Raw genomic sequence first — 23,279 nt, 5'->3', positions numbered from 1 at the left:
GCCTCTGACTTTTGCAGGATTTGCTGAGGGTGCTGTGGTTTGAATAACTCTCCGTGGATCTCTCTTCCAGCTATTTCTCCTGGCCCCATTTCAATCTGAGAGATCTTCTGTATGCAGAAAATCCTTTGGCAAGGAGACCAACAGTCTTTTATTTTATTCCAGCTCTTATGATTTATTTTGAAACTGGCTTCCACTTGCATCCCTTCTTCTGGCCCCTATTTCTTACACAGGGAGATATTCTGCAATTCTCTTTTGCATTACCCGTGCCTATCATTATTCTGTATACCTCTCTTATACCCCATTAAGTTATCTCTTTTTCACCCTGAACAGTCCTAGTGTACCCTGTTGTTCCTTGTAGAGAAGATGCTCCACACTTCTGATCAACCTTTTTGCCCCCCGAACTTTTTTCAGTTCTGCTAGATCTCTTTTGGCCTAAGTGGTGCAGAAATGCATGCAGTATTCACCACATAGAAAACCCACGGATTTATACACTGGCATAATGATGATTTCTGTTTTGTTCTCTTTTCTGTTCCTATTCCACTTTCCAACAGCAGGCATCGACGGAAAGGAACTGCATGCTTAAGCATCAGTTGAAATCGATATATTACTCTCCTCCTAAAGTTGTGTATAAGAGGGCAGTTTGGGGGCAAAATATGACTGATGGAGCCATCAGTAAAATGCCTTAGACTCACAGAAGGCTGCAGCCAGAGAGAACGCAACTGGTTCAGATCTGAGATACTCTTATAGCTTCAGGCTCCAAACAACATAGAATCATAGAACCACAGAATCGTTTAGGTTGGAAAAGAGCTTTAAGATCATCGAGTCCAACTGTTAACCTAGCACTGCCAAGTCCACCACTACACCATGCCCCTAAGCACCACATCTACACATCTTTTAAATACCTCCAGGGATGAGGACTCCACCACTTCCCTGGGCAGCCCGTTCCAATTCTGGACAACCCTTTCGGTGAACGGTGAAGGGTTCCTCCCCTGGCACAACTTGAGGCCATTTCCTCTTGTCCTATCGTTTGTTACTTGGGAGAAGAGACCAACACCCAACTCACTACAACCTCCTTTCAGGTAGTTGTACATAGCACTTCTGTAAGCTCCAGCACACGCTCCAAAACATTTTGGATCCACACAGTACCTTGAATTCTTGGGAAATTATTTGTATAGAGTCAATAAGTCTGTTAAAGCAACAAAACTGCCACAAGGCTACAAACATCTTTGCTTTACCCTTGGGTTTGGTCTACAGCAACGTAAAGCATAAATAATTGTAGTCTGGAACAAACAACTGGAGGGGACCAAGATTAGTTTTAAAATGACGTAAGGGTCAATATTTTAACTGAAGATTTAAAAAATTCAAGTATAAACATACCTTATAAAAATATAAATTTTGGCCCTGTCACATGCACCAAGGAATTGGTGACCTATTCAAAATCTGTTGATGAAAGCAAAAAGAAAGGATACAGAAGATATTGGCCAGCCAGAAGAAATCCATATTAAAAGTCTCCAGTTATATGCAGTCTTCTTTGTCTGAAGGTACACTACTAGAACAAGTAAAAGTCAGGAGTATTCAAGAATTCTTCACTGATGCTAAATTCTCACACTATAGTCAGCTCCAGTTGGCTGAATATGTCTGTACCACAGGTGGTTCATGGCCTGGCTTCATTTATTCCTGCAACATTGCTGTTCCCTGTTTTCAGGATATATGATGGCATGAGATCTAGGAAATGTAAGAAAAGCTAAAGCTCTGAGATGGGAAACATGGTCAACAACCTTGTTCTTCCATTTACCATGCAAAACACATTTCACCCATGGCACTAAGGCATAATTAGTGTTGGGTGTATGTGTGCACAGACATTTTCTCAATCTAGGGTTTTGTTTCAAATCAGTGTCAGTCTGTTAAGAGTGGTTAAGGTTAGTGGTTAAGCTTAGCGGTTAAGGTTAAGAGCTTCTATAGCATAAGCCCAAGGGTGGTAGCTGCCTGCATTGGGGCATGTCGTGAGAGCACATCAGGACCTTTGAGGATACAAGGCCTGCCAGGAAAGTATAGGGGGATAGTATAGAGCAGAGGGAGTGAAATTTCACTCTGCTTCACAGCGTGATTAGAAGGAGTGGTACCCAGGATGAACTATTCCCAGAACCACATGCAGGTTTCATCTCAAAGGGAACCAACTGTCCCAGAAGACAGCCTGGGAACAAAGTAGGATGCACAACTACTTTGTATAGTAAGGACAAAAAAAAAGAGAAGAACCCAGGTGTGAATTTCTGTAGTAGACTAGAAATAACCACTACAGCCAAGCAGCACACTACACAATGGTTTGAAGAGGGGCCACGTTAGCTCCCAAAAATCCTTCTACATCTAAAAAACATGCCCAGATCTTTAATTTAGCAGCACAGTAAAATGATCTTGGGTTTATTGGTCTCCAGAAAGCAAAGCAGCTGATAATCTCTTTATCTGCCACAGGGATAAACACCCTCACACTTGATGAGTCTGCGTATAACCGTTTTGATGCTTAAAACCCTACATTTGTCTTCTCTTGGTTTGTCAGGCACATTCCACTGAATAACACTGAGTTAATCCCATCCTGCTGTGCAGCTGGACTGTATATTATTGTCAAGGTTTGTCCGGAGCCTTGGGTCATATCGAGCTAGTATAAATTAAGAGACAAAAGACAGTGCTAATAGCATACAAGAGAGTGATACAGATGACAACAACATTCAACCACATCAGACTTTCCATCCCAGAAGAATGAGTCAATAAAAGCTAGATGACCATTAGCCTGAGTCTGCAGCAAGGCTCCATGTTATACCTTTGGATACAAAGAAAGACACTTTGCCCTTTCTGCAACTATGCGTCTTCAGATAGTGTACCTAATTACAAATACATTTCAGCATTTCACTCGAGTTATATCCTTTTGACTTGAATGCGTGACTGCTACTACATAATTCATAACATGATTCTCAATAATTTTCAGTCAAGGTTCAAGCAGAAATGTGTCACACTAGGATTATATTATTTATGAGCATAATGTTGGATTTAAGCCAATGACACACCAATAAATTTTATCTCAAAGCCTGACATATTGCATGCTGTTTTCCCTGGCTCACAAACAAATAACTACGGCTGTTTCAAAATTACTTACAGTTCAACTCAAATCAGAATTTTTTTGTGATTAGTTCTTATCTTATTTGAAAAACTGATCATATTATTTCTTTCTTGTAGATGCTGAAATGTATTTTTTTCTTCATTTCTAAAGTGTGTCCTGCACAGAGAGCAAAGCCAGGTGGTATTCTAGAAGGAAAATCTGGAACAAAATGTTGTCTGACCATCTTAAAGGGTGGAGTTTTCACTCTCTTCTAAAGACAAAAGACGCGTGCGTGTCTCCCAGAATAGGCAAAGAGCCTGTACTAGCTAGCATAATTTGCCATTGAAAGTAATCTTAATAATGTGGGCATTACCCTAAACACAAGGGTAAATAATGTACCTGGAATATACTGGAATGTAAGGGATTCTGTGAGAAATACTCTAGAAGCAATTCTTCTCAGCTAACCTCAGGCACTTGGAATAGAGACCTCTACGGTGTGCTTCAGCATGCAGACTTGAACAACTACCTTTAGATCTCAAATTCAGATATACAAATGGGTGTTCACATGTGACAAAAGGTGTCCACGCTCCCATGACGGTCAGTGGGGATCCAGGGTTCAGCATCGATGCATAAATAAAGGCATGCGGAGTCATCTGGGATGCCTTATGCAGCAATTCTGCACAAGACTGGCATAAGAGGGGCACATATGACAAAAGGTAGACCCGTGTCCTTGGAAGCTGGAGATCAAGGACAATTTCACAGACACGTTACACTTACATTTAGATGCCTTTATATGTGCATTGAATCCCTAAACAAGGGTATCTAATATCATTTGGGATGTCCTAGATGAACCTATCTGGCTTTCACCTCCTAGGTCAGAAGAGTATGGATCTCCTGTGAGACCTGTATCATCCCTCCCAGCCCCCTGTGGACATCTCAAATGCCCTAGGACACTTCAAATGGCATGAAACATTTGCAATGATGTATTTATGCAAATGAATCAAATCCCCCTAGTCTAAGCTAGTTGGTTAGATAGCATTTGACAGAACAAGGCACCTACAGAGGGTCACTTATTCCTTCCTGAGACAGCTGTTACGGACTGACCTCCAAATGTGTTTTCTCTGCCTAGGGAGACATTCTCGAAGACCACTTTAGATTACATACCTAAAATCTATTGAGATTAATTCCAGCCCGATGAGTTGAAAGCACCAATGAGATCAATATAAAGATTCCGGCTGACTCCCCCAAGCTTCAGGAGCATTTCTGAGCAAGTATTTTCAAAGTAGCTGAAGATTTTTGTATCTCTGATTTTAAGCAAGACACCTAATGATATATTTTTTGACATCACAAATAACTTCATCAGGTGAGAAAAACTCCTGAAAATCAGGAAAATCACTCTAAATTATCCCAAACTGAATAACCCAATAATAAGTAATCCATATTTTTTAATATAGGATCCTATTCATTCGGCCTCACATCCCCAGTTCTAATATTGTCAGTCTGTGACAGCAGTGCTGTGAAGGTAAATCCATTAGGATCTGTAAGGAAGGATACTTTGTGAATGTCAAGGTATGTCTAAAATTATCAAAACAACACAATTTTATCCCTCCAAAAACCTCCTTATATATTTTTTCTCTGCTGTTGTAACTACTGACAATTAGCATCACATTTTTCATGGCTGGACAGAATAAATCATCACTGTTCTCTATGTTTTCTGCTATGTCACCGTGCTCTGTGCTTTATTAACAGGAATCAATGGATAAATGCTGATGGTAAATGTGTATGTGTGTATACCGTATATCCCAGCACATAAACACACGTACACATACACACATATATCTCCCGCAAAGCAGCATAAATCTGATGAGGGCAGGCGCTAGTCATTAACAGGATAATTTACTTCTATTTCAAACTTAAACCAACTCCGAATGATGCCAAGCATATGTTCATCCTAGTCACTGATATATCCCTATTTATCATTGGCAAGAAATTACTTCTCTGCAAGGCTTTTGCATTGCTAAAGTAATCTAGGTGCTTTTGCTGGCTTTTTGCATAGAAAATAAAATGTATGTTAGAGACAATTCCTGCCGTTGGAGATCACTGAGCCTTATCCCAAACCCCATGAAAATTAACTATGCCTCTTCTACTCATTTCAGTGGGAAAGTCCCCAAAACATAATTAAACGGCTGTTTTAAGGTGAATGATGTTGATTGAAAAGCTGCAATCCGATTTACTTTTAAAAACCTCCAGATCTTCACTAATGTGCAATACAGACTCTAAGTGGAAAGCCACACAAAGCTAAATTCTTCATTACCTCAAGAAAGCTAAATTAACATAAGTCTCTGATGGAGAAGGACAGATATTGTGTTTGAAGGCCACATTACTTTTGTTTTCAGAAGCAAAAAGAAAAAGAGATGTGGATCCTTTGAAATAACAACGTTATGAAGGGTTGTGCTGATCAAGGACAGCTTTCACTTTGCATTAGGGATATTTTATTGTCCCTTATTAGTGTTTATAAATGTCAGGAAATGTCCTTGGCAAAGACCAAGCAGACTATAGCATCTTGTATTTATCTGGGTCTGTCTCGCATAGTGCTCTGCAACTGCCCGTCTACACGACCACAAAGTCGATGCACAATGCTCTCAAATCAGATCACCAGCAGTTAATGCATAATGCCTGTGATATGCTACAGGACAAGAGAAATTGAATATTAAGATTTTTATTTTTAAAAGGTCCTGGAATTATGTTTATTTCTGTGTTTATCACCTTATTTTACAACAGGCTTAGGGGAAAATTTTCAGTTCAGAGCTTCCCTGGTTAGATTCTTAAATCCTAAACACAGAACCTTCCCTGGCAATTGCTTAGAGCTGACATAACCCCTGACGTTTTGACCAGCAAACCAGAGCATCATACTTCAGGCAAGATTACAAGGAAGAGGATGTTTAGGCACTGGTGGCAACAAGGATGAACCAGGACCAGCTAGCAGAGGCAGGGAACTGGGGTGTGTTTCAGTTCTCTGGAATAGGCACCAAAAAGACACTGGCCATAAGTCAGTATCTGGAAGATAAAAAAAGAAAATGGGAAATAAGGATATATTTCTTTAATAAACATACTGCAAAGGTAAGAATAGGAACATGATTCGGTTTAGGGACAGAGCAGCCTGTCTTTAGGCAATCCCTTTCTGGGATGCAATGTCTTCACAGATGTATTTTCTCATTCCAGACCTGCAGAAAGTTCAGTGTCCGGTTTTACACCACCTTGTGAACACAGGACAGCATTAACTCTTCGGTGCTTTACAAACCCGGCCAGTTAGTACGCTTCCTTCACTTTTCCAAGATGTTGAAAGAGAATTAGCATGGAAAACACGAGTCCCTTCTAGAAGACATTCCCTCTGGCTCTCAGTTCTTCCACAATGTGATCCTTGTAACATCTGGTAATATTGCTGTAGATGTTTCTCCTACAATTTGGGTCACAGCACACACACCTGTTTCAACATCATGAAGCCTTATAATTCTCCTCAGATAGAGATATAATATCTTCTGACATGTAGCATGGTTTAAAGTTTTCTTCCTTTTCTTTGAGCAGCAGGGAAACGTTGTTTGGGTTTTTTTACTGTCTACAAAAAAAAGGTATTTCTCTTGGCGTCCAAACTTTGTTTCCTGTGATTTCCTTTTCCTGGTGAAAAGAACAGAGCTCATCATAAAAATGTAACTGAGTCGGACCAAAAGGCTTCCTAACACATTTTCTTACCTGATGTGGCCACCAGTAGCTGTTTCAGGAGTGAGTAAAAGAAACTCTATATGGAGTGATCCATTCTTAAATACATCATCCCACTTGCAAGGGAAATTTTTTTCCTTTAGTTGAAAAGTCGCCCTGATCAAGCCTTTATTAGAAAGGGTTGAACCACTCCAGAGCAGGTCTTGTTTCTCTAAGGTCTTGTTTCTCCTAAGCCGCAGACACAGGCATCGCGCGATGCTGCACTGCAGAGGCAGCCGAACAGGCCACATGCGAAGGCTGAGAAACCCCGGGCTCCGCCGGGGCTGATTGCACAATCTTGGTGTAATCCTATTTTAGTTCTTAAATAACCTTTGGAAGCAGTGGGAATTGTGGGAATGCATAGGGTATGTCTGAATCTCGATAGGGCATAATAACTCAGGCAAAGTACAACGGTAATATGGCTCTATAGAATTACTGGAACATGCTGCTGTCTAATAAGTGCAGAGCAGAAGGTGAACAAGCTTGGATCTGTCTGCCAACTCAGAAATGTCTGTAATTAGATCTTATCAGTTACTTAACATCCTACTTCTGTCTATATTTTGTTTACATCAAGAAACCAATTATCCCGTTACTAGCCAGTATATGTCAAGCAAATACAACACAATTTCGTCCCGTATTTAAAAAGTGTTATAATTACAAATCTGAACTATTGCCAGATTTTACTAAAGGTAAATAAGAGCCCTTCTATGAACGCACCATATGCGCAATGCTTCCTCTTAGAGAAATACGGTAGCGTATAAAGCACAGTGAATATATGGGTGCTCTGGGATAAACTGGAGTCTTGCAATAGCAGCAGTTGATAAGAAAAATATGCTCTTAAAATTCAGAAACGCTGACCAGAAATATTTCTGAGCATAATACAGCAGTGCATTTAAATGTATTTAAAATATGCAAAGAATTACCATGGTACTGATGGAAATAATTTATTGAAAATTCCGCAAGTTCTGCAGCTTTGAAGCATTTCTTTTCATTTTTTACACCTCTATCCAAAAGTTGATTTTAGACCCTAAATTGCTTCTTTTCAAAACTTTATCAGCCCCTAATATATGTTCAGGTTTTGACTTTTGGTTAGGTTTATGGTCAAAATCAGTCATTACAGGCAAAATACTTTAATTTCAAATATCTGTGGCCATAAAAACTACAAAAAAAACTTCTGGACAGGCATTTATCGAATGGCGTCTATTTTACCATCCGTAACACAAACACATAGCATCTAGAGTTTCATCTATTTCAGTCACTGAACTTGGGAATACACCCCCCTCTTTACTTCAAGGGAGCAATGATTTTTGATATAGCATTCTACAGTGTCTCCAGTGAGGCTGCGAGCAGTGCCTGTGAACCTCCTGTGCTTTTAGTGCTTCGATATTAGCTGGAAACTGGATTAAGAGGTCACTGGATGGTTAGCATGAAAAGATCTCCATTAAAGAGTCACCCTCATCCTTGAAATCTAGCTTTTTCACCATTGTAGAAACAAGGACGCATTTCTTTATTCTAATGAACAATAGGTGTATCTTAGGCAGCTGAATTATGCTAAACAACCGGAGAATCTCCAGATCATCGAAATAGTCTTTTGAAAACTGTGAGGTTCTGTTATAAACGGGAAAGCTGCAGGAACAATGACCCGTGTACATTCACCCTGTACCTTGATCAAAACAAGAAGGCATATCATAAAGTAAATAACGCAGCATTTGTAAGAGCATCTTGAAGGAGGTTTTGCAGAAGATGGAGCTATGTAATGCAATCTAACTGCATTTTGCAAGCAGGTAAAAGGATTGGTGTTTACAACCCAGTATTACTTTTTATACTCTTATTTTTAGTGGTGAATCTAAAACTGTCCAAGCAGCAGGAAAATTCACTGCAAGTAGGTTATATCTACAAAATCATATAGTTATTTACCATCTTTTAGCTTTTGTAGGTCTTTTTAAGGAAGAGGGATTACTTCTTAGTAACTACTGCTCTTTGAGACTTGTCCCTGTGCAATCCCAATTAAAGGATGTTTCTGGAGAAGAGGTGTAAGAAACCCTCTCTTGCTAAGGTGGAGTCAGAAAGTCTACTAGCTCAGACTAGCTCAGTTTCTTCCCCCTAGCTAAAACAGTCCTAAAATACAAAGTCCTTTATTTTAGAGTCCTAAAATACAAAGAACTTGCTGTTAACAGGAGTATACATGGATAGGATGAGTAACAATCTGAGGAGAAGAATTACTAATAGATAATTGTTCTTTTCTTCGAGTGCTTCCTTCCATTCCCATTCCCATGGGGCCAGCAAACATTCCCCCCTTGGAGGCAGCAAAAGTGAACGGTAGCTCCATTTTTCTATAACCACGTATCAGAATGGGATGCCAATGCCAACAAATGACAACAATTATCATCAGAGTCATGTTTGTATACTATTATATTTCAGGTCTAATAGTAAACCTAAGAACATGTAGGTTTTCCATTTATTCACAGCACAGATGGCAGCAGCATGAGTTTTCACCACCTAGCCCAACATTTGCAATCACAATCTTGTGGAAAATCTAGGGCAATTTAAATGAAAGTTACCAGGCTTGATACAAATATAACAGCGTTCCTCAGGAATGATTCAAAGTAGGCCGTTTAATAAGACTTTGCGCTCTTCCAATGAAATTATGATACTATTTTCTATGAAATTTTACAAATCGTGTACAATCAACAGTGATATAACCAACAGAAGCACTCACACCAACACCCACCACAACCACTGGAAAACTGATCTGACCATCACACAGGAAATAAAGGAGGAGCTTTAAGAAAATTTAAGTGGTGAGCTTTAAGAAAATTTAAGTGGTGAAGACTGCATCGATATCAGATTGTGCCAGAACTCTCTGACCCTGCCTGCTCTAAGAAGTTCAAAGAAGAATCTCTACATCCATCTTAACCTTAAAACTCAAAAGGTAACATACAATCGTTTTCCATTAGCTCCAAAAAATTTATCAAACTATCTCTCATTCCACCACTCCAAGAATTTTTTTATGTTCCCAAAATCCACAGACAAGGGGATACTGGCAGAAAGACAATATTGGATTAGAGGAACTCCAAAGAGAACTTGAAGAAAACATGACAATAACCGAAGGGTGACACCCACAAACCATTTCTCCTCTTCAACCATGGTAACTACAGAAACATTAGCTCCACAGGAAAGTTAACACTTACTATGATTTTTTTGCAGTAATCAGTTGAAAAGCTAATTTTTGGAGTAATAAATTAGTGCCCATGGATAACTGAGCCCTTTGCATTCCATGTAGGATTGGTGAATACAGCTCTGTTTGAAAATAGATTAAAATCAACAATTCATTCCAGACAGATATGTAAAGTGTTACTACATAAGAACTTTCAGACACTGCTCAGGTCTTTGAAATATTTATGCTGTCTTTTATTTTTATAAAGTAGACAAGATCACCATTGCTGAGAAAATGCCATATTGACATAGGCTACTTTCTCCTGTAAAATACAGATTCATAATCTTTAACATCAGTAGGGATGATTAGATTACCTAATGTGATCTACTGTACCATGTAGGGAAGATAATTTCTACTGCTTCTGCCTTTATGGAAATCAATAATGTGTTTTCTATTGATGCATAACCTCAGGAAGCATCTGGGGTGAATGGGGTGCCTGAGTCAAGCGTCTAGGCTCATTCTGGGTGCCCTAGGACTACTGAGAGATCCACACCGCAGGACTACAGGAGACCTGGTGAGCCTAAGACATGTGAAACCTCTGGGTAGGCTCCCCACTATCTGTCGCAGTCCATATCTGAAGACACGATGATATGCGGATTCTTTTGGTTGCTTTGAAAGTTTGTTTCAGTGTTTCACCTTTTTGTTGCTGTTGTTAATAAGTTCTGTCTAATTGCTCAAAAGAATGTGAAATATATTTTAGTATCTGTCTCAGAAACACTGCGTGCAGGTGTAAAATTGCCTGCTAATTCCTGCTCACTATATCCCTGATTTCATATCTGAAGGCTGCGTTTATTCTTTTTGTTACATCATACTGGGCATTTATATAGCATCGCTTCTCAGAATCACTGCTTTCCAGGGTACATTCTCCATTTTTACATATTTGTTGTTACACACGTTGCCTTGCAATTGCCAAAATTTATGCATATGTTACTAGAACGGGCCCAGGTCAAAAATACTGATGACTGCTTTATATACCTGACCTGCACTTATTATGATTTAGACCTCCATCAGGCTAGATGATGCAGCAGGTGTATCAAGTAGTAAATTAATATTTACTTCAACATCCCAGATAGATGAACTTTTAATAGGATATAATAACTTTCCTAAGGCACTTTAGTACCATCCTGCAGAAGTTAATAAAGAGTTATATCCTTTCTAAATGGTTCAAAACAGGGTTAGGAAATTTTTCATTCTCCGTAACAATAAGTTTTAAGAATAATTATCATAGAAATCCACTTTTTTCTTCCCTAGTAAATTCCATAGGCTTGCCCTTAAGGACTAACATTAGCCCATTCTGAAATGACAGCTCTGATGATACCAGATTTGGGTAAAGTCCATATCTTGCTAAAAAGCTGGTGATTCTGATCTATTTTAGGATGTTTCTTTCTTCCAGAAGTAATGAATTTCTCCAGAGAAACACTTTTTTCAAGTTTTACAAAAGGGCTCAAAGAATGACATTTTCATAGAAAATAGCATAGATACAATGAAATTAAACATCTCATTTACAACTGGCCACCTTTCGAGCTCTGTTGGCACCCAACAGGAAGTCTACAGGACTACTCATAAAGCAAAGTAAAAAACAGCAGGTTTGGCTTGGGGCATGTAGCTGCTAACAGCTCTGCAAGCACAGCAGATAAAGCTTTCCACCCAACAGGTTGAGTTCCTTGCATGACCTAAGGTCTGGAGAATCATGGATGATCTTCAGAATTTTGTTTAAACTAATGAATGAGCTTACAGGAATTACCATACAAAAAAGACACTATTTTGGAAGTTTTATGGAACAAAATAAGGGTTTAAATTTTCTGTTTGTATAACTCAGAAAAATACTTTCAGCATACTCCTTTTGGGGCATGGACGTTTCCCAAAAAGATCAGTGGCTTTAGCTGACTGCAGTGATTAGAAAATGGCAATAGCAGCCCACATTCTGAAACTCTGAGGACTCAGTCTAAAATGAAGAAATTTGGCATGCAGTAACACTACACAGCTCAGAGCTTTTATTTTAAACTGATGTCTTACCAAATACAGCCATCTGTGTTCCCTCTGGGAAAGGTTCTACCGTTCTGTTTCCATTGACATGATGTTTATCTAGAAGGAAAAAAAAAAGTCAAAATGTAATAGAATATATGCTTTGCATAAAACCAACTGTTTTTTTCTCACAGTTCTATTGAAACCTGAAGTTTGATTTATGAAAGGCGACCTGTACAATTCACAAATATCTGGAACTTCACACTCTCCGAGTCGATTCTTCAAAAATACTGTCCACAAGTCCCAGGATATAAACTGGAGATGCATTTCAGTTTAGTGATTAAGACAAGCCAGCTGATACTAACACGACACACACATACAGAGCAATATACAGCAGCAATGCCTGTCAAAGGCGGAGCACTCCCAAAAGCAACCTCTTCATGCAAGCAGAAAAAGGAGGGAAATCATAATTCTCTGTTGCTGCTGGGATGTGTTGGTGCTCAACCACAACCTTTTTTTCTATCATCGAGCACAAACTGTGTGTATTTTCTGCACTAGTGTGGTGAGTTGACCTTGGCTGGCTGCCAGAGGCCCACCCAGCCCCTCTCTCACTCCCCCCTCATCAATGGGACAGGGTAAGAAAACAAGATGGAAAAGCTCATGGGTTGAGGTAATATACAGGGAGATGCCTTACCAATTACCATCACGGGCAGATCAGACTCGACTTGGGGAAAATTAATTTAATTTATTGCCAGTTAAAATGCGGTTTGATAGTGAGAAACCCCCACCTCCCCTCTTCCCAGGCTCAACTTCACTCCATCCCTGACTGACCTTCGGGCTCACAGGGCTGTTTCTCACACTTTTTTCCTCACTCCTCACTGCTGTGCCATGTTTTGCCCTTTCTTACATATATTTTGCCATAGGCACCACCAGCATCGCTGACGGGCTCAGCTGCGTCCTGTGGTGAGGCCATTGCAGAGCCGGCTGGAACCGGCTGGAACCGGCTGTGTCTGGCACAGGGCAGCCCCTGCTTCTCCTCACAGAGCCGCCCCTGCAACCCTCCCGCTACCAAAACCTGGACATTTACACCCAATACAATCAGCAATGTTCGCTAAAATGAATATTTATCCAACATACTCTAATGCCACATCCCTTCACGACATGTTCGTCTTTTACAGCAGTCACACCTTGGACTGTTTTAACAGTATTAAATTACTACCACCATTGGAAACCACTGTAATAGATCAAATGTAATTGCTCTTCCATTAACCAATGCTTAACCAAGACGGGGAGAGGAGCATGAAATGCAAACCAAAACGCATCATTCAATTGTCCTCAGCGACTTGGAGTCAGCAGCCCCAGCACCTTGCAGCTCCCGCCAGGTCTCCACAATGGAGATGTTTTTCACACAAGACACTTCCTTTGTGCTATGGCCAAATTTCTTCCATTTTTCTTAGAAAACTTGATGCATGACACAAAATTAGCAAAACTGCATCTTCTCTTTTCATGGAAACTGAAAAGATGGTACATTTGAGGTTTACTTTAGTTAAATGGTCCTTTTCTAGCCACGATGGCTACCCACTCTCAGGTGAAAGACCATTGACAGCAGCTGGGAATTCTGGTCTGTGGAAGCAGACAGATGAGCTACAACTATCACGAGCTGCAGTTTAAGACTAAGTTATATATCCTTGCACAAGTATACAGGAGGGCATAAGACAGAAGACCTATATGAAACATTTGCACAAAAGCCCAGTCAAGACTGAGACTTTCAATCTCAAGGAACACAAAGCATACAGGAAAGTGCAATATTATGGCATCGCTGGTGCTCACCGGGATGATTTCTATGCAATAAAATAGTACAAGCCTGGCTTTACTCCCTCCGTGACAAGATGGCTCCCAGGGGCTAGAAACTGCTCAGTTTCCAAACTAAAGAATATATTCTTCACATCCCAATGGACTTCTCTTTCATCCCAATGTACTTTCCTGAGCATAAAGAAAATTCTACTCCTTGTGATAATATAGGCTTATCACTATTTTATAATCAGGGTTGTATGTATAACCTGGAAGGGTTGTATGTATAACCTGGAAATGAGCTCTCCAACCTCTAAATAAAATAAAATATACAGATCCACAACAGAATATTCCCAGTCCTTTCCACTGGCATCCCCACAGTCATTTCTTGATCTACTAAGACTCATTGTCAACAATGGCAGAAAGAAATAAAATCGCCTGAACTCAAAATACGGGTTTCTATTCACAAAATACTTTCCAGGGAGAAAGCCAAGAGATTTTCTCAGTACATGCATTATTTTACTTCCTGTAGTACAGAACCTGGTGAGAAATAAAACAGGTCAAATTAAGAACATGGGATTGCCTTGCGAATTCTCTGAAAGCAATATTTTTCATTAGCAGGGAGGCACAGCACAGTACTAATCCCAGCTGGCATCAAACATTTATCAACAGTCAATGAGAAGGGAAAATCAGGGTTATCTGCAATTGGAGCAAGAGGTGCCATGAAGTCAATTGTTTGCATTTAGGAAGATTGAATGCCCTGTGCCACGCAAGCCAAGAGAGGGCCTTTAGGAAGGAAATTGTTGGGAGGTTCCAGAGTGGGAGTAATATGACAAGCGCTGAACAAGGTTTCAACCTCGTTAGCTACAGCTTGTATTACTAACATGATCTACAGCCATCTGAGATGAGCGAACAGTCAGAAAAATTATGAAACATCATGCAAGATCAAATAAACTAACCCTGCCCTAGTCCTGATAGCTGCCTTCATTTAAAGAGTGAATGACATATAAGATGTATGAAGTAGTTATCATTTCAAATGGTGAGGCTTTCAATATATTAAAATTAAAATTAAACTTCTAGAGGTGAGATGGGCTTGAATGAGAGTAATATTTTAAGAGTTCTCAAGTGTCTTCCAATGCCTTCATACTTTTTTTTCAAAGATCTTAGCCGGATAAAATAATTCATTTTCTTGTCATTCATACTTTTACAATTTTTCCAGTATTGCCTGCCCCCTGCCTAGATGCACTAAATAGTAAAAAATAAACAAAATTTATGTGGACTTTCACAAAACATACATTCGACCTTAGGAAGAAAGTAACAACGTATAGCATAAAGAGCCTCTCCACAAGTACACTATTCAAAGAACATTGCCGCTTGGGGCTTTTACTGAACAGTTTTTCTTGTGAAAACATAAGCTTTAATTCTCACCTACAAATTGGATTGAGTAGCTCCAGAATATCAGAAATACTTTGGCCCCATGGAATTAGAAAAACATTAGAAGGACTTTCCCTGTAACTTGCCAACAGAAAGAATAAATGACTGTTCCGAGCCCATCGTCATTCCAGGAACAAGGGCTTACAATATGTAAGCTAAAACCTGTTGTTACAGAGACATGCAAAGATTATCAGTGAACACTGAACCGGCTATAAGAAGTTAACTTCAGCTTCTCAGTGGTGAAAACAACATGTTTTACCCTAATACTGTCAATATTTACAGGGTTAATCCTTCAGTGGACTACAACAGCATTCAGGCACTTGGAAAAGGAGAATGGTGAGGACATGAATGTCTTTATGTCATCGTCTTGCTCTTCTTGATCCTCAGGGTTTCAACAGAAAGCCAAGTGGTAAGGAATACATTTTTATTTCTGTTTTATTGATATTCAAGCTGTCAGCATTTTCATGAATGTAACTTCACAACCAAACAACGGGGGACTTCCTCTCAAAACTGTCGAATGCTGCTCCATCCTCAACTGCAAAAACTCTCTACCATTTTTCAAACTATGCCTGAGAGATACCTGCAACACACTTTGCTCCCTGCTGAACAGAACTAGCATCAGCTGAAAGCAACACATATCCTGGAGGTCTTGACATTCAACTTTAGCTTCAGGCAAAGTCTGCTTTAGACAGATGCAGTGCCTGGCCCACTCTCCTTAGCTTCTCTGGATTTTTGTAGAAATAATCCTTCACAGATCCTCTGTATCTGTAAAACAGCATAATATATGGAAAGGTAATCAAAAGTTGCTAAACAGGTCCTCGGTATTTCTTCGGCATTATTCAGTCTTTGCAGCCTATCACTCAATAGTTTCTAACATAGTCCTACAATTGCCCTTGCTAAAGATTCGCTAGCTTCAAGTAAAGTTCTGTCCACACATGGATTAGGCTATATCTGTACTAGTAAACTATTAAAATAAACAAGTCCTATCTAGAAACTATCTGAGAAAGTGTTAATTAGCCTAGCTGAAATCATGTTATATCCTATCCGAGCAATTTACCAGTGCGGACAATCAAGTTCCAGTGCCTGGACCTGTTCTGTGGCACATTTTAATTTATTAGTATACACTTCATTTATCTTCACAGTTCCATATATGTCGATGGTATCACACCTGTAATAGATAAATTTAACAACGAAAGATGTTCAAATGAGAAAGTTTTATAAAAAATATTTCCTTTCAAACCAGCCTGACTCAGGTTCTAAACAGATTTACTGTTCTGCTATAAGCCTAGAGGAAATTTAAAGCTCAGTTAAATAAAAAATAACTGCTGTTAAGTTAGATTCCTAATAAAGTAATTGCCACAAAATTTATAGCATTTATCAGACCTTTAACAGAATCAAACTTGCAATTATTAGAGGCTGAAGTTTGTGCTTCTTTCTTAAATATGCAAAATTAAAGCACTGGTCTAATGCAGAGCAGCCAGTCACTCATAGGCAAAATCCTCTCTCACAGTAGTACAGATGAAATGAAAGTTATACCAAGAATGAAATCAGCAGTGCAGAAAGTCTATACAAGGCATTTTGCATAACTGAAGATATCCGAGAGGAACTCCAGGTTAAGATACCCAGTCATTAATGAACATGAGTTCTCTATTTGTGGACCCAAATGAAGCTGCTTAAAAAGATTTGGCTTTCAGAGAATGCTGATCCAGCACTGCGTGAAAATCGGAAATTTTCTGGTCTCAAAATATTCAATCCCAAGCAATCGTTGTAAAGATTTGAGAACATTTATTTTTTATTAGTAAGACATTCATATGTTCTTCATAGTTATCTTTTGATTTTTAGACCATTAGGGAATATTTAGACTACATATCCAAACTTGTTTTATCAGAGCAGCCAGAAAGTTATTATTTTTAAATGAAAACTGAGATTCTCACATAATCAAATTAATCCAGGAGTAGGGGTCATATTTATACACAAGGACTGTTAATTTTCCATGGTAAGCACAGCCAGGAGCTGAATTGAAAACAGCTGATTAACCAATTACCATGAGCCTCCTCCATCTCCTACCGGCACAAACACGATGGGTACGTGGGGAGAGGAGGAGGAAAAGGCATAAGCAGTGATGGGGTGAGGGAGGAACTTCCTAAAGCAAATCAGCTACTGCTTGAACGGCTCCTTTCCCCTTTCTGTTTGGCCTTAGGCACCTTCTCCTGCACTTTCCATCACACCACCATGGTGGAGGTCTTTTCTCCATTGGCAACACCAAACAGTCGCTCAGCTGTCGAAGAGGTAGCAAGATCACTGAGGGGCTGGAAATTTCGGAGAGATAACAGAGAAAGCAGGTCAGGGGATACAAGAAGTTTGTAAAAGAGTTATAAAAATAACTCAGTGGTTATTATTTCCAAAAGTGGCATATAAGTCATAATATAGATCATAAGAGTTGCAAGATGGGCACCAAAGAAACATAGAAGCACTGCTCACTTTCCAGAGTGTTAGCTGTGCATGGCATGTACATAAAATATTTAGCATAGCTGCCATATTCATTTTAAACAAAATTTTGGAGGCAATAAAGGGGCATAAAACTTAGAGCCAGGCCTGTGTGAAAAAGACTGCTTTCATCCAAATAAAGAGGGGTGAAGAAAAATGTTCAGCATTGAATAAGCAAGTTATTTAAATGCCTCCTAAATTTTGGATGTCAGGGAAGTATGTCATTCACAGTCACAGCTCCACCTCTCTAAAGTAAAGTAATGAAAAGTAGGATGACAGACACCATTTGAAAACTCATAACATGGAGACAGACTGATGGCATTTCACTGTAACCTACAGCTGCTATGTTCTTTTATTTAAAAATTTATTGAATGCCCAAGTTTAACTTTGGTGTCGGAGTTTGTACGCTCCAGAAAGACCACAGTAAAATGAATGTTACAATGAGATGATATCAGATTCATTGCCCCTGTGATGGCTGAGAAAGTTTTACTGCTTTAGGAGAAGACAGAATTATCGGCAGTCTGAAAACTGATGTAACAACAAATCTAACCCGTAGCACAAGACAAGTGAAGTGCTTTGTGAGAAGTAAGCCATTCAGAAGCAGCTCCTCATGGCATGATTGGTAAACCCACTGCGAGGTACATGGACCACCATGGACTACTACTTTTTCATATAACACTTTTTACTGCTGTACACCATCAAGATACAGTACATAACTGAAGGCCAGTGGGTTTCATTTCTGTCTTGTAAACAAGAAATTATCTAATTTTTATTTCCAGTGAAAGACTGCAACATTTAGAAAAAAATGGTGGAAGTTTGGCAGTGCAGTGTTACCATTTAACATGTAATGAGTAAAAGGTCTGTAAGTGTCACCCAAGAGAAGAAATCCTAAGCTAAAGAAGACTAAGTAGTAAAAATAAGGAATTCACTGCCCTGGGGTAAAAGTTCAACACAGGTGACACATGAAAACTCAGTTCAAAGGAAGCAAAATTAGCCTTACTTGCCAGTATTTTCCAAACAAATGTTTTCTTTTTAATTTAACCATTTAGCCATTTAATTTAACCAGTACATGTCAACAGAGAATGAACTAGATACGTGCTCATTTTTTCAAATAGTTATATTCTTTACAGTGAAGCATACAAGAAGCATTTCACAGAATCACAGAATCACAGAATCACAGAATCGTATAGGTTGGAAAAGACCTTTAAGATCATCAAGTCCAGCCGTAAACCTAACACTAAATTTAATTTTTTAACAGTGAACTAACTCTACTAAAATGTGCACTTCCATTAGGCTACCTGGCCTGTGGAATTAAAAGACAGTAACAAATTTGGTATTCACAGTTGCAAGTATAAAACTTACTCGGTATCTTTAAAACAGAACTCCATTTCAGTATATTTACATGTTACCTGGCGAGAGCTTCATTGCACTGCTTACATTGCACCTGGCTTAGAAAGCAGGGATCAGACCTCTATTGTACTTGTGCCTAAAATGAGGTACCTGAGTAAATTACCTGATTCTAAACACTTCTGGGCTTCCAGAAGTTCTATTAACTTCATTGAAAGCCACAGCTGGCCAGGACTTTTGAAAAACAGGTCATTCATTTATATACCTAAATACGAACCTTGAAGCCTGACTTTTTAAACCTAAGGTTTATTTTTTTTCCACCGTACCTTACCCCTGTTAAATGTTTTACGAGTAATTGTTAAATCTTTTTTTTTTTTAATTACTAAATCTCTGATAAATCTTTGAACAATTGATTCATCCAATTTGAAGTCAATCTGACTAAATTCTGGTTTGAAAGCCTAGCTGTCACAGAGCCAGAATCTGTCTTTTTTTGTCCTTTCATTCTCAGCAGGCATGGCTGATAGTTTGATCAAAACAGTTATTTGGATTGCTTTGTCAGTTATTCTAGGAGCAAGCTCGATAGTTCTTTCAGACAAAAGCATAAATGCAAAACTTTTCACCAGCTACCTATTTCATAACCCAGAAGATATTTCCTTAAAAAAAAGGGGTTTCGTTCTCTAATACGGTATCTGATGTGTATGCCAAGAGGAGTTATGCATGTACTATGTACCAAATTATGTCACATATGAGGATTTTATTGTTCCAGTCATTAATATTGAACCAGATCCTTACTTCTTCAGCTAGAGGGGATATCTTTCACCTCATTTATATCTGTCCCCTCTCCCAAGAACTCCTGGATATCAGAAAATCCTTTCGAGATGGTTTCACAATGATCTGGAAAGGACAGAGGGTACGTCTGGCTGTTACCGAGAAAGCTTGTAGGTAGTGCTGCTGAAGGAATAGGAATTACCTACTAAATCCCTCCATTTCCAACCTAAACTGTCTAAAACCACCCATTCGTCCTTGTCCCTGAAGGTGGAGCCTCTCTTCATCATTTTGGGGATTTCAGAAAGCTACTCAATGGAAATACCCATGAAAGCATAGCTTCACCAGGAGCACGCTCTTAGAAGCCTAAAGAGAGGCACAAGAGGGAGAGGGCTGCTCTACTTCAGGCCTCTGCGGAGCTAATAGCGGTATTAGATGTGTAATTTATGGCAGAATTTCATCCATAAATTCTTCATAGCTGGTGATGAAATAGCAGCTCTTCTTTATTTTCAGGTCTAGTTCAATGAGTAGAACTGTCAGTTCTGCAAGCTCCTGTGTAATAACAAAATCTAATGTCATACCAGATGAAACCCAAAGTGTTATGTTTCAAATCCCTTGGCCTCCCAAAGGATATTTTCAGCACAGGGACATTGCTGCCCAAACCCAGCCATTTATGTTTCCAGCTCTGACAAGTCATTTTGGTTCTCAGCATTGGCAGAGAGATGGCGTACATGATCTACTGGGTTTCTTTCACCTCTCATTTCTCTAGTTCCATCCTCCATCAGTCAGTAGAGATCAGCTGTCAACTCATTACCAATTAAAAAGAGAGGTCAGTTACGTAACGGTAATTCACTGCCTACAACTATTTGTAGTATTGTGTTATTGTTCTCACATGGTGGTTCCCAACTATTATTAAAAAGGCATGATATCATTCAATGGAAAATACTAATTACACATTTTGTTGAAAAATAACTAACTTCGCTTATTAAAATAGGTCAGGAAAGGAAGAGTGGTAGCTGAAAACAGTTTTGAAATGTATTCTGGAGATGATGTCTCACAATGTGACACACCGTGTTCTGCTGCATCCACTCTATCAAACAGATTACTACACAGAAACTGATTGATGCTACAAAATGTGATGCGTCCTAGCACAGTGTGTCAGTTCAGACCCCAAAACACATGGACTCCAAAAAAACATAGGTTCTGTTTAATGAACAAAGGCGAGATTATCGCACACTGATATTGTTCTGCAGTTCTTACTGGGCAATGTACCAACAGGAATGGCAGGAAAATAAGTTTTTGAAAATGAAAATGAATTCATTTCTTAGAAGAGGGCAGCGGAGATGCAGAGGAGGAGAAATGGCAATTTCGAAATTTCCAGCCTACCGGGGTTTGCAGATCAGTGGCTGAACAGCTGCGCCTGTAGCTGTGTGGCTGTGCTAATAGGAAGCAGTATGTCACGCAGCTACGGACCACAAGGGAAGCCGGCTGCGCAGAGTGAAAGGGTAGGTGGGCTGCAAGGTCAGAGGAGACCGCGTGTGCGATGGGGAAGACAGGCTATAGGAGCACGTGTAGGGCGAGGGGAAAAGTTGGCTGCAGGGCTCTGCGTAAGACCAGAGAGAGAGCAGATGCACAGACTGGGTGTGGGGCAGGGGATACGTGGCAGCTGGGACCGAGGATGGTGGGGTGTGGGAGTAAAAGATGAGGATCGGGGATGTATTTGGGGTACGACCAGAGGAAAGTATCCTAGAAACTACAATAACAGACTTAGTCCTTTCAGGGAGACAAAGCCATGACTTTCACACACAGAAATAGATAGACCTAGATAAATAAGACCGCTCACATTCCGACTGTACCCACATGTGCTGCTTGATATATTTTCTGATTCTGTAGGCCAGCTGTTTAACTTCTGAGTTTTGGGGTAGATACATAAAGGTTAAATTAAATATGCTTAAATTGAGATTCATGCCACTTGGCTTTAGTCATCTACAATGGATATCCACATCTGAGTATTCAGCCTTGGATCCTTCTGTACTCTGGAAAGAACCAGACACTTCTGTGGTGATTCATCTGACATATTTTGGATGTTTTCTTCAGGATAAAATGAATCATATTTAAAAATGTCAACTCCTGAGCACTGATTAGAAGGAAACTAGTGACAAACTCAGATGAATTCCACCTATATCACCTGCAGTAATATCGCTGAGATTTACGATCTAGTTAGCGGGATGATTACATGTACCTGTGTGTACATACATATTTATTAAAATATGGCCTTGACACCAGGCCTATGAACCAGGACAAATGTTAACAGTAGAACATACGATCAAAATAGCAAAGGAAAGGATAGCAGAGGAAAATAACGATCCTGTCTACGAGGGTTGCTAGAAGGTAGTCTATCTCACAAGCAGTTTTGTCGCTGTCCTGCAGAAATAGACCTCTAACCAACACAGTGCTCACCCAGCTCAGACAGGTGACACGGACAGAAACATATTAGGTACACACGGTAGTCAACGCTTGTGGTATTTTGGGGATTGTCACATCATTTCGCTTCCCAAAATCCCAACTCGTGGAGTCATGACATAACACGAAAACCTCAGCTTTCATTTTTAAAACCTATGCTTTTTAACCTGCCCATTGTGAGATTAAAAAACGGAGAACACCTAGATTCAAAAGTTAAAAATTAAACAAGGAATACAAATATAATTTCTCCTTCTAAGAAGATAAGCAGCGTTCAAATGTTCAAGATTTTATCTTCCTAATACCTCTACAATATGGCTCCACTATCTACATGTACATACAAATCTTTTGTTTAGGTTCTCATTATCTCCCACCCTGATGGCTAAAATAAGCTTTCCTTGAGACTTGAGAGAGGCTCTCTGGAGCACTAAAATTCCCCAAGGATATTGCTGCAAAGAACACTGTTCCAGTCCATCAGTTTGACAATGTCACTCTCCTCTTCAAATTGCTTCTCTGTTGCACCAAGCAGAAGTTGCTTGTCTACTTTCAAGGTCCTCCTGACCGAAACTACACTGCCACCCATCTTTCATGCACAAGCTGAATGTCATGTGCCACCTCTGATCACTCAGAGATGCCAGCCATCACTCTCTACACTTCCTAACAAGTTTCCTCATCACTTCTGTGGTACAGCAGGGTTATCCCCATAAACACCACCGAGCTACCTCCTTATCTCCTTCCTTAAACTTCCTCTAGTTATGGAAATGTACACGAAAAGCCTGATACTAGTTAGTCTGCTTGTACGTAACGTATAGTCAGGTTGCCAGTATACTGACCTATAGAGATTTCAGCTGTCTGTCAGTTCTGTATCATCATGTGGTAATCCAAATAAAAAATAATAGAAATAGTGTTGCATTTACTGTGTGGGACCCAATGCATAGCTGTTGAATAATCTGCATTGATAATTAT

General features: G+C 39.5%; 1 protein-coding gene across 1 annotated transcript in view; it reads right to left on the bottom strand.

The window, feature by feature from the left end:
• MSRA (methionine sulfoxide reductase A) overlaps nt 1-23,279 on the bottom strand; it is a 293,150-nt gene that overhangs the window by 164,446 nt on the left and 105,425 nt on the right. Inside the window, exon 2 of the mRNA XM_075497688.1 lies at nt 12,081-12,149. Coding sequence (XP_075353803.1) covers nt 12,081-12,149 — 69 coding nt within the window. The remainder of the gene's footprint in view (nt 1-12,080; nt 12,150-23,279) is intronic.

Source organism: Mycteria americana, chromosome 3 (assembly GCF_035582795.1).
Source record: "Mycteria americana isolate JAX WOST 10 ecotype Jacksonville Zoo and Gardens chromosome 3, USCA_MyAme_1.0, whole genome shotgun sequence".
Taxonomy (NCBI): domain Eukaryota; kingdom Metazoa; phylum Chordata; class Aves; order Ciconiiformes; family Ciconiidae; genus Mycteria; species Mycteria americana.
This window is presented reverse-complemented; position numbering and strand designations above follow the sequence as displayed.